Source organism: Primulina tabacum, chromosome 4, assembly GCF_025594145.1.
Source record: "Primulina tabacum isolate GXHZ01 chromosome 4, ASM2559414v2, whole genome shotgun sequence".
Taxonomy (NCBI): Eukaryota; Viridiplantae; Streptophyta; class Magnoliopsida; order Lamiales; family Gesneriaceae; genus Primulina; species Primulina tabacum.
In genome coordinates, this window is record NC_134553.1 from 24642184 (window position 1) to 24654770 (window position 12587).

Consider the following 12587-nt stretch of genomic DNA (forward strand, 5'->3'; position numbering starts at 1 on the left):
TAAGTTATATGCTACGACCCATATATCTCTCATAAAAAAAAACAAAAAACAAAAAAGAGAGAGAAATTTATTGTACAAATTAAATAAATATGTGGTCAAGAAGCATAAACTTAGTCTGATTCCATTATGTTATGCAAAAAAAAAATAAAAAAATAAAAAAATATCCGAAAAAAAATATATAATTAGAACAACTAGATTTTGAATCAATGGATTTTCTATCTTTTGATTAGTTTGGCTCGTTTGTCTGTCTGCATTCCGTAAACCATTTTTCTGAGCATTTATCTGTATTCCAACTCCATGAGAGAAATCGTTGCCATAAATTGAAACATTTATTAACCTGTGAGGATATGGAGTTGAGACTCTTACTAGGAATTTCTGAAGGCCGTGTACATTTAACTACCTGAAATAAGCTTTGAATTGATCATCTCAAATTATTTCATAAATTATAATTATGATGATCTTGATATAACTTTGACAGTTTTCAAATTTAATTTAAACACTTAGATAGTTTTGATTACATTTCTATTTAAATTAATCAATATGTTTTGTATTGCTATTAACGCTTAAATTGCTAGGGACTAGCAATAAGCTGGTTGGGAGGTGTGATAAACATAAAAATTGTACATTAATTAAATGTTTTATAATATAAATATATAGTTTTTGTTTTATTAAATGTTTAAATATTATATGTTTTATAATAAATTGTATAAAATATAAGTTGTTGTGTAATTACAAGTTTTTACTATTTTTTACAGGTTCGATAAAACAAGAATAAACTTGGCGTTGCAAATGGGATTAAGATGATTCTTGGACCTGTAGAAAGTTGATGTTAATATCTACAATATTGGTGTCAAGCATGAGATAAAATCCTCTCACAATTGGGATCAAATTAAGCAAAAAATAAAGTTACCAAAGGAATGACAGTTTTACCATGCTCTAGTATTTTGACCATATCTCTCAAATTACTTGGTCAAATGATTTGAAAAAAATACCACAACTAGAAACTCAATTATCCACATGTTTCTTTTTATGTGAAGAAGCAAATTCCAAGAAGAAGATTTTCAAAAGTGATGTGTAATATAATATAATATCTTGGAACACCAATGAAGACTTTTGTGTAAAAAAATAATATTTTATTTGTGGTTGTCTCCCCAAATTTGGCTATAAATAGGGTTGTCTCCCCAAATTTGGCTATAAATAGGGGTGCATTGTAATGTATTGAGATATCCCTCATTCTATGAACAAACCTTTGAGTTCATAATATTTCTCTCTATATTTTTCCTTTATTTCTTCATTTAAATATAATTAGCATGTTAATTTCATATTCAAAGTTTTTACACTTCGAATAATGAATAGCTAACTTCCTAAAGTTGAGATGAAAAAGGTGAAACTCTTGGCATGATAATAAGGTTACTAAAAGGAAAGAATCTATGTTTTATATTATTTAATCATTATTTATTATTTATGTTATATTTATTTCTTTAAGCATTTTTATACCCTACTTATAAGTGGGAGTTTTGATTTATTGTTGCTATATGTTACACTAAATTCTTGGAACCATTTAAATGTTAGTTTGGTGTTACCAACCATTTAAAGTGGATGTCTTGATTTATTATATATGAATATATTATAATATTAAATTCTTGAAACCATTTAAATGTTTGTTTGGTTTTACCAACCATTTAAAGTGGGAACCTTGATTTACTATATATAAATATATCATAATATTAATTTCTTGGTACCATTTAAATGTTAGTCTGGTTTTACCAACCATTTAAAGTGGGAACCTTGATTCAATGTTTACAAATTTATATAGCACAATAAATACTTGACCACATTTATAAGTTTTGGTATATATTATATACTTATAAGATAATAATATATAAAATAATATAAATATGATTATTTAATATATTGGAACCATTTTATTAAGTGGATTTCAATAATGTTCGTTAATGTTAAATTTATTAAAATACCAAGAGTGGATCATTTAATCTCAACTACTTAAATTAAAATTTGAGCAATTAAAATTTACCGATTAAAGATTCAAACAATTAAAATTAAAAAAAAACAAAAAAAAAAAAAACAAAACCAAAAGACATTATAGTCGACTTGTAATTACCTTAGCTTCCCTGTAGATACGATATTCGGACTCACCGAATTATACTACTTGTGGACAACCTGCTCTTGGGAGTGCAACAATCAAAGTCGCAACAAAGAACATGTCAAACATTTAGAAGTTTTCTCTAATGTTTGCAAAAAAGATGGACCGGTTTTATTAGAAAATAAAGCAATCATTGCCACAAGAAAGATTGAATTTCTAGGAATAGAAATTGATGAGTCTGGAATAATTTTGCAGGATCATATAGTTGAGAAAGTGCAAAATTTTCCAAACGAGCTAAAAGAAAAGAAACAACTTCAGAGTTTTCTAGGAGTTGTTAATTTTGATGGAATGTTTATTAAAAATCTAGCAAAACACAGGAAAATGTTTAGTCCATTATTGAAAAATGATGCAAGATTTATATAGACAAAAGAACACACAGAAGGACTTGTCTATTTAAAGGAGATTTGTAAGAATCTTCCAAAAATGGCTATTCCTCAATATGAAGATGATCTGGTATTGTATACCGATGTCAGTGATCATTCGTGGGCTGCAGTTTTAACAAAGTTCACACTAGATAGAGAACAACCATGTAGGTATTGTAGTGGTTTATTCTCAGATGCAGAAGCCATAAAATATCATATCAACGAGAAGGAATTTTATGCAGTAAAAAGAGCTTTTGAAAAATGGCAATTATTTTTACTTGCAAAGAAATTTATTTTGAAAGTTGAGAATACACAGGTAAAAGATTTTCTGAGAAACAAGATTGAATCCAAACTAGAAAAAGCTAGGCTTTTAAGATGACAAGCTTTATGTCAAAATTATATTTTTGATATAATTATTATTGAATCTCAAGAAAATATTCTTGCAGATTTTTTAACGAGAGATAGACAGCATTGAAATTGATTCTATCATCAAGATGCAGAGGCATTTGAGGGAACACCTTGAAATGCTTCAAACTGAGTTTAACAAGTTAGCACTGAACGTAGAAATTGCAGAAAGGCTTCAAAAAATGGATAAGAGAATTGTCTCTGACCGAATTAGATGATGTTTACCAACATAAACTCAGTTATGGTCTGTAACGCAAAGGCCTATCCTCCATGGCATCGAGAAGCCATTGGTTTCACGAATGGAGAGTTTTCGAGTACAGGACTTTATATGTAGAGCAGGGGATTCAAATACCCCTAGTACAAGTGTTAAGCCGGGATCATCCTCTGATGAGTCGGCCAAAACAAAAATTGAAACTCTAAATTTCAATCTCGAGTCTTCAAGTCAACCCTTCACCTCGGGGATTGAAGAGGGAGAGATCAACCTTAGACCTAATACTGACAGGGGCAAAGCTAAGGTTGGTACTAATGAAACTGCAATTTCTCCATTCCAGATTTATCAACAGACTTGGGAGAAATTGAATACAAGAATTGGCATCAACCCAGCCATGGTTCGAGTTGATATTGTAGGAAAATATCCTAGGGTATGGATGAAACAAAATTCATATCCAAAGAAGGTCAAGGTTTGGTATGAATTTGAAGCTCTTGCCTCAGTTTATACTACTTCACCCAGCTTCCCGGAGATTTCAGCATTACCAAAGTGGATACAGGAAGGGGTACAGGAAACTTGGACGAACAATGATCATTTGTCCAGGGAAGATATTCTGGAACTGTATTTTTTTAGTACAGCACCAGAACCAGCAGGAAAAGGCTCACACGAAGCCTTTCATTTTATCAAGCTAAGGAGGCCAGACATGAATGTTCAGAAATTCATCAAGGACCCTCCTACAAACGAAACACCCCTAGTCTCTTCATTCAATGAAGATGACATATCTATCAGGAGAGCATGGGGAGTTTGGGTCTGTCTAACAGAGATGGACAAAGTCAAGTATCCACTTAATTTTTATCAAAATTCTTTAAATGGATCTTTCCTGTTGAATACAATGACAGAAAAAACAACGAGATTCGCAGAAGATCTGTTCGAAAAGAAAAGAAATCTTCTCTGGAACAGCAAGCTACCGGCAAGTAAAGAGACTCGCCGAAAATTCTGTAATATGGCACATATAGGAAGATGATCAGAAAATATCGGCCCAGAATGCCAAAACCAGAAAAAACCGGAGTTTGGTAAAGGATTCAAGCCGAGATCTGATCGGAAACACTTTACCGACGCTAATACAAGTGGGGAAGGACCATCATGTGAGTGGAAGACAAGGACCACCAATAATCGGTGGTAAAGGACAAAGAACATTGGATTCCATATCTTTAAAAAAGAAAAATCCAATAAAAAGACAAGAGTTAGTGGGCAGGTGACTAACCCACTAAAAGGAAAGAGAATCTGGACCTAATTACATTTTTAAATAAAGAGTTAGTGAGAACGGGAAAAATAAACAAAGCTGGAAACAATGAATATATATAAAACAATTTTCAAAGTTTTCAAATGAAGAATCAAAGCTACAAGAAAATCGCTGAAGGTTTTCAAAGAGCTATATCAAGTACTAAAAGAAGCAGGGAACGAGATATCAGCTGATATGATCCAACACATATATACTATTTGTGCCAGGAGATCAAATCAGAAGAACATGTTATTTCCATATTTATGATATAGGAAAAATACAAGAAAAGTGGAGGCACCACTCAACCACTACAGAAAGTGGTCCGGATGCAAGCTGTAAATGTTTACCAAGATTTGAAATCCGAGTTTCAAATTCGAAGAAGCCTTCTATAAATAAGGCAGGAAGAATGAAGTTGGGATCATCGAACATTTCCTCATTTTCATTCAAAAATAACTTGTAATATTTTCTTTCAAGTTTGTGTTTTGTGAGTTCGGCTACTATAAGTAGCTAAACAATTTTCTCCTCCTCTATATGAGGTTACAATGTAATAATAAATATTTGTGTTTGAATAAAGAAAACCTTTCCAGCCTCTCTCATGTATTATTTTCAAAATTTTATCTTTTATTGTACACTTTAAGGTAGGAAACGAATTAGGGTTGTGCCAAGTGCTGCTGAAGGAATCTGCATCAGTAACCATCTGTTGCGACTGCGTGGTTAGGCTGTAAGGAGCCGTCTGTAAAACACGGTGGATATAACCCGTGACACACCAGTCAAAGAGGTAAAGATTTAATTTTTATTTCGGAAGCATGATGAGCATTTTATAAAATAAAATAAAATCGATCATTTGAGCAAGGTATATAGGCTGGAAACCTTGCGTAGCTGTATGTCTTGGGGCTATATGCTTCAAGAACAGGCTCGATAGGTATAACAATGCCACATACCAGACATAAAAGGAGTAAATGTATTTTTGAAAAATTTAAAATATTGGGAAGTTAAAACAAAAAATTGATGGGATGGTGAGTAAGAATAAAGTTGAGAGGGGATGCATAGAGTTACCGAAAGTTTATCCAAAATAAAAACGTAGAAATGAATAAAAACGTAGAAATGAATGAACAAAATTAGAAAGCCGAGACTCAACTACTGAACATCCTCCTCAAAAAAAAAAAAAAAAAAAAAAAAACTACTGAACATCGTCAAAGCGGTGATTCCTCTTCCTCCGTCGCATCAAAGAGGCGACACCTGCCCCACCTGTTGCCATCTCCACCTTCGACCCCTCAATGCTGATTAAAAAAATCTCGTACACTCTACGCGTGTCCCTGTGAACCTAATTATCCGCGGGACCCATTAGTAGAGAAAGCATTTCGGTGTCGTGTTTTCATTGGATTTGTGGTTTCCTTGCATTGTTCATCCTACACGTGTTGAGCTTCATCTGGCTGTGGATGGGGATGGACGGTCCAGATTCGGTTACTCTTCGGGAGGGGAAGCATTAGAGGTGCGTTGGCTTGCTTCGTTAGGTTTCGGTTTTCGCGAGAGAAACTGAATGGGCAGGCGGCGTTTAAATTCTCTGTATCTTTTTGTTTTTGAAATTGAACATTTTCTTTTGATTAAAGGTAAGAGGTTCGTGTTGCAAATGGCCTAATATGTTGCGGTTTGGTGGGTGAGAACGAAGGTTCTTGCGATACGAGCAGCCGAGCGGCGCGGCGGCGGAGAATGCAGCTCCAGAAGGTTCGAGCGCGGTCGTACATTTTGGTGCCGATTGAGACCGATGATGATTCGAAACGTCATCGGTTGAACGAAGGTGTTGCTAAATGTGGCTTGATGCCGGAAATTGTGCCGGAATCGTTTCTATTCTCCGACGGAGTCACTCAGATGCGGCCGAAATTCGGAATGGCCTCCGTATGCGGAAGGCGAAGGGACATGGAAGATGCAGTGGCGATCCACCCCTCGTTTTCCAATCTACATCAAAGCAGACCACAAGTACTGCACTACTTTGGAGTTTACGACGGCCATGGATGCTCTCATGTAATATATTTTTATTGTTGATTAATGTTGGTCCACATAAATGTCAACATAAATCATAGTAAATCTTTCACATCACCATTTTCGTACTTTTCTGGGTTTTTTAGGTGGCGACGAGGTGCAGAGAGAGGCTTCATGAGCTAGTGAAGGAAGAGTTGGATTTTGCAGAGGAAGAACTAGCAGCAGCAGAAAGCTACTGTGACCGGAAATGGTGGAAAAAGGTGATGGATCGAAGCTTCGGCCGCATGGACAAAGAAGTGATTGCATGGAACGAAAACGTGGTTGATGACGTAACTCCGAACTGCCGCTGTGAGCTGAAGTGTCCGGCGTGCGACGCCGTTGGATCCACGGCGGTGATAGCCGTAGTCGCGCCGGACGAGATCATTGTGGCGAACTGCGGTGATTCAAGGGCGGTGCTCTGCCGCAATGGCAAAGCCATTCCTCTCTCCAACGATCACAAAGCAAGCTCTTGCTCCTCCTCATCTACACTTCCTCGGCATTAAATTTTATAAAAACTTAAAAACCCATTAAAACACAAACTTCATTTTTAGAATCACTATAGCTATGCCTATATAAAATCATTTTTCGTCATGAGGATGTAATCTGTTTCCGCTAACGCTATGGCCGGCTTTTACGAGCGAGGGGCAAAATTATTTGTAATTAATGATGTTCTACTCTTAACGACTTGCGTGTTATGTTCAAGAGTTCGCACACGATTTCATAGATTCCATTGCAAGATTAAAAGAATGATGTATGGATAAAAGTTAATTTGGATGGTAGTGAAAGATTATAATTTTGTACGTAAAGAAATATTTTACTGAGAATGCATATTAAAAATGCAGCCGGACCGGCTTGATGAGCTGAACCGGATCCAAGCCGCAGGTGGGCGCGTAATATTTTGGGAGGGTGCGCGTGTTCTTGGAGTTCTTGCCATGTCTAGAGCTATTGGTAAGTCATTTTTTCAAATTATTTTTCTGTAATCGAGATGATATATGGATTGGTAAAGATCAAATTTTTATGTAACAAAACTTGTTCATGAGTATGAAATTAAATTTATTGAAGCGCGTGATAATATAATTTGTATATGTAAAATCTACCTAACCTCCTAAATATATATCACATTTAATCTGTTTCAGTGGGTTTGGTTTCACAGAAATTCCATTCCAAATACTCTTAATAATGTTTTGTATGATATACTTCTATATAAAAAAAATTATAATAGTTTTAATGTTTTTTTATTGAGTGAAGGATTTCTTTCGAGAGAGATTCGATTTTAATATTCGAACGCTTGATAGGAATTATTTTTTTCGAATTGAAGTTTAGATTATTTGTATAGATTCTTAAACTCCCATGAAATTGTTGAACGTAAAACGCGCTTAATTTTCTGTTTTTTATTAATTGAACGTATAATTAATTTCCTACGTAGGTATATTTAAAATTGTGTACATGCATAATATTAATGATATTAATTGGCTATATATATTGCACGCAACAGGCGACAATTATTTAAAGCCATACGTAACATGGGAGCCAGAAGTGACCGTGATGAAGCGAATGGAGGACGATGAGTGCCTGATCTTGGCGAGCGATGGGCTGTGGGACGTGGTGTCGAACGATACTGCATGTGGGGTTGTCCGGATGTGCTTGAAGAACAAGCATGGGCACGATCAGACTGCATCGAACAATGCATGTGCTGATGCATCAATGCTTCTAACGAAACTGGCTTTGGCAAGAACGAGCGCAGACAATGTCAGCGTGGTAGCCATTGACATTAGAAAATAATTACGTGGGTATGCCAGGCTAAATCGAGGCCAAAGTGTGATTTTTTTTTAAAAAAAATCAAGTTTGGACACGGTTTATCGAAGTGCAAATCATTCCGTTGAATATATATTTAGAATCTTGGGTTTCTATTTTTAGGGTTTATGCCTCTTTTCATTGCATCTTTGCTATTATTTTGGTTTCCGAAGTTTGGAGGCTTTATGTTGTGATATCCCGATACTGAAGTTTATGACATCGGGAAATTAACAATCAAACACTAAAAAAAAAGTGTTTTTTTTTGTAATAAATGAACATGGTTTTTGCAAAGCAGAAGTCAAAATAGATAAAGTGTTTAATCGATTACAATTGAATTAAAAACATTAATCAAACAGGACTTTCGAAATTGGTCATCAGTCCAGAACATCTCTTATTCTTCTTACGAAAAACCAACTTATATAAACACGTCCATGCAAATTATTTTAATTATTTAATTGTTTTAATTTATTTATTTTAAATGTTAGCATGATATTTATTATATGATTAAAAATATGATTACATTATTAAATGATAATATAACACGATTTCATGAAATTGAAGGATTTTTCCCAAATATTCGATAATAAGCAGTAGAAAAGAGATCGAGGACGACCAAGACAAGATAATTATTTTTCATTAAATTAATAATTTCAGGCTTCCTAATATGATTAAAAATGATTTAATTTTTCTAAAAATGTTTTAGAATTATTTTACGAGTCGAGCTCGATTTTTCCCGGGAAGCCGGTTTTGGACAAATAAGAAATTTTAAAAGATCAAAAATATTATTTTTGGGAAACTACTTTTATAAACATTTAATATTTAATTAATTAAGTGTTATTGGATCCAAATTAATTATTTAAAGAAGGTCCAATTACCCTTAAGCTTGCAAACCAAAAACCAAAGCCCATTAGCATGTTGTTTAAATCTATAAATATGTTACATAGAATTTCAAAACCCCATAATTTTACTTTCAATCAGCCGAAATACACCTCACACACACTACAATAATTTCGAGAATTTTGGGGAAGAAGAAGGCTTATGTTCTTCGTCGTCCGATCATCCAACATCACACCCTCGCTATCGATCGTATATTCGAGCGTTATAAACGCAAAGACACGTTTTATAAACCCTTTTAAACATCATAAAAATCATAATATGTGTGTGTTAATTGATTATGCATGAAGAAGATGAGCGTTTGATTATTTTACGGTATGATACTTATTTTCAAAGTTTTAATTATTTTACGTACATTTTGAAGAACGTTATGATTCCCAATGAGAAAAGCTGCCAATACATGATAAAATATGAACAAAACATTACAAAAATTAAAGGAAATAACAAGTTGGAACCATAGGAATGGTTAAGGAAGAGACGGTGGGTTTTTGTTGGGTTGCACTTGAGTCATGGGGTTGGCTAGGATTCATGGGCACGTGGGGCTCGACCATGTCTGGGGGTTGGGTCCTAAGGGTCGTGGTTAAGTCCTAAAAAGAGTCTTAGGTGGGATAGGGCTCGATTCATGGGCTGGGGAAAAGGCCATGTGAAGTGGGACTCTTCCCCACGCATGCAAGGGGAGTTCGGGAGAATAGGGGGAGTGTGGATCATGTCTTGGGGGCGAGCCAGGGTGGTCCATCAGGGTTCTAGGGTGATGGGCAAGGGTCGGACCAGGGGTGGAGCGGCTGGGCTTGCTGCTGGCTCGAGCAAAACGAGAGAGGCTCGAGAGAGCTTGGAGGCGCGCAGGTTGTTGCTGGGGGTTGGGGCAGTTCACATGGCTTGCTGCGCAAGGCAGGGACTTGGTTGGGTCTGGACGTGGTCCAGGGACGGTTAGGGTCATGATGGCTCGGTGGTGGCTCGGCTGGAGGAGTCCTAGGGTCACTAGGAGTCTATAGGCGTGAGTTTCAAGCCATGCGTAGAACAAGGTCTCGGTTCCAGGAATGTTTGAGCGAGATAGGATAGGCTCTATGGGTGTGGCTTGGTTCGGGGGTGCCTAGGTGGGTTGGCTCGTGTTTGGCTCGAGGTGGCTCGATCATGACTCGAGTATTTTGGAAGATGGCTCGATGTTGTCATATAATGGTAAAAAACGAGATTTAAAAGAATAAAATTGGAACCATGGGTCCACGGGTGTGGTTCATGTCTCACAAGGGTAGAATAGGTAATTAAAATGTTATGTTTAAAATTTGAGAAGAAAATAATGAGTTTTGAATTTATCCGGGATTTAATCGCCTCACGAAACGCTAATTAAAGAATTTATTGAGACACCTAGATTTAAACTTAATAAAATTATGAAAAATTTTATTTAAGCTTAACTAATTATTTGGGATAACCCATGTTATTAAAAGTGAGAAAAAGATAAAATCGAAAATTTTTACGTCTAGGGCAAAACGATAATTTTACGCTTAGGAAAATATGTGAAAGCTTGACAGCGTCCCGAAGGATCATAATGTATGTTAAATGATATTCTTTTATTTAAAGTGACGTTTTTTTATGAAAATATGATATTTTATGTTTTATGGTAAAGTTGTGCAATCTATACAGTTTAAAATGCTATTTTTGGAAGTTATGTTATTTTATGATTTTTAAAGACAAGAAAAAATATTTTTGAGGGATTTGAAGTGACTGTGACAAATGAAATATGATGTGTGGGGGATCCGTTTTTTGATGGAACGGTGAACTAATATGATTTTGTGGAGATATTGTGAGGGCCAAAGTTCCAGAAGGAGCCCATATACGGGCCAAGGTCCCAGAGGGTCCTGTTTACGGGCCAAGGCCCAGAGGGACCTCGGCGATCGTATTTCCATGGTGAAGCTTAGTGCCCACCCCCATGAGCCATGTGGAGCTGAAGACTGATCAGTCGACCGGAGGATAAAAGCTAGTCACTTTCAAAGATCAAACTTCACCCAAAATGATATATGATTGAAAGCTTTACGATTAAAATGATTTATGATATATGATTTATGCTTAAAAGTTTTTTAAATGATTTAATTATGCTTAAATGATTTTTAAATGGTTTATCTATGTTCAAAAGCTATCTTAAATAAAAGTATGCTTTTTAAATGCATGCGATTGTGTATATATTATTTGCTACTCATGTTTAGAACGTGCTGAGTCATTAGACTCACTAAGTTTGTATGATGCAAAATTTTATGATTTTATAGGAGGCGCTGACGATTGAGTGAATCGAGTGCAGCAGTACACTTCCGAGGGACCTTTATGTTTCCGCATTAGCTTGTTAGATATAAGATTTAAAGATTATTGTTAATGATTTTATTAGAGATATTTTTATGCTTTATTTTATAGTTAGTTGATCTTTGTGAAGTTCGATATAGGATTTTGGTTAGTTGATGATTTAGGATTTATTCTATGCACTTGAGATTTTAAATGTTAATTTATTATGGTTACGAAAATTTTAAGTATTTAAATTATTATTTTCGAGTTATGTTTTAAAAAAAAATTCGAGGTCTTTTCAGTTGGTACCAATGACAAGGTTTTTCCCAAAGGGTTTTGTACTGTCGCTTCGAGAAGATCAAGAAGTCACGCCTCAAATATGTGAGTTTTTACTGCTCTATATTTTATATGTTTAAAATTCTTCTAAGTGCTTGTATGATGTATGGTATACTTGTTAGTTGCATGCTGCATGAAAAAAAATTAAATGCATGTTGGTTACATGGTTTGGATGACGTATACAGAGATGCCTCCTAGAAGGATTTTGCGTAGGAATGATGAGGATAGACATGAGGAGGAGATTCCACAGTCTCCACCTCTTCAAGATGCTAGTGCCCGTGTACTAGCCGGTATGGCCCATTTTTTTGAGCAACAAGTAGGAAATGGTGCGAGGGTCAGACCAGAGGCTGCTTATGAGCATTTTAAGAAGATGAACCCCGAGGATTTTAATGGTACTACTGATCCATTCGTTGCTGAGGGATGGATTAGATCTTTGGAGGTGATCTTTCGTTACATGGAGTTGGCGGATGCTGACCGAGTTCATTGCTCTATCTATCTGCTGAAAGGCGACGCTTTCCTATGGTGGGAGGGAGCAGAGCGAGGAGTGAATATGGCGACTTTGACTTGGGAAGAGTTCAAGAGGGTGTTCTATGACAAGTACTTCAGATCCGATGTCCGTTCTAGGCTTAAGAGAGAGTTTGTGAGTCTCCGTCAGAGGGATTGGTCTATTGCTGAGTTTGTGCAGAAGTTTGATAGGGGCTGTCACTTTGTGCCCTTGATTGCCAATGATGCTGCTGAGAAATTACGACATTTTCTAGATGGTTTAGGCCGACTATCCGACGTGATGTGATGCTTGGCGATCCTACTGATTATACACTACTGCCGTTGCAAAAGCTTTAAGAGCCAAGCAGTCAC

General features: G+C 35.8%; 1 protein-coding gene across 1 annotated transcript; it reads left to right on the top strand.

Moving 5' to 3' along the window:
* The first annotated feature begins 2587 nt into the window (after window positions 1–2587).
* Window positions 2588–8380, top strand: LOC142541923 (putative protein phosphatase 2C 24). Its single transcript, XM_075648371.1, has 7 exons — window positions 2588–2697; window positions 3434–3760; window positions 4039–4109; window positions 6037–6443; window positions 6548–6901; window positions 7283–7388; window positions 7936–8380. Exons 1-7 carry the CDS (start codon window positions 2588–2590, stop codon window positions 8220–8222), a joined length of 1662 nt encoding a protein of 553 aa, XP_075504486.1. The 3' UTR covers window positions 8223–8380.
* Window positions 8381–12587: the final 4207 nt, after the last annotated feature.

What these genes read in the sequence shown, in the direction of transcription:
- LOC142541923 (XM_075648371.1), top strand. Translation starts at nt 2,588, where the DNA reads ATGGCTATTCCTCAATATGAAGATGATCTGGTATTGTATACCGATGTC. An exon ending in TCTGGAACAGCAAGCTACCG is followed by an intron (nt 4,110 to 6,036) that starts GCAAGTAAAGAG and finishes ATTAAAGGTAAG; the next exon opens with AGGTTCGTGTTGCAAATGGC. An exon ending in CTCTCTCCAACGATCACAAA is followed by an intron (nt 6,902 to 7,282) that starts GCAAGCTCTTGC and finishes TTAAAAATGCAG; the next exon opens with CCGGACCGGCTTGATGAGCT.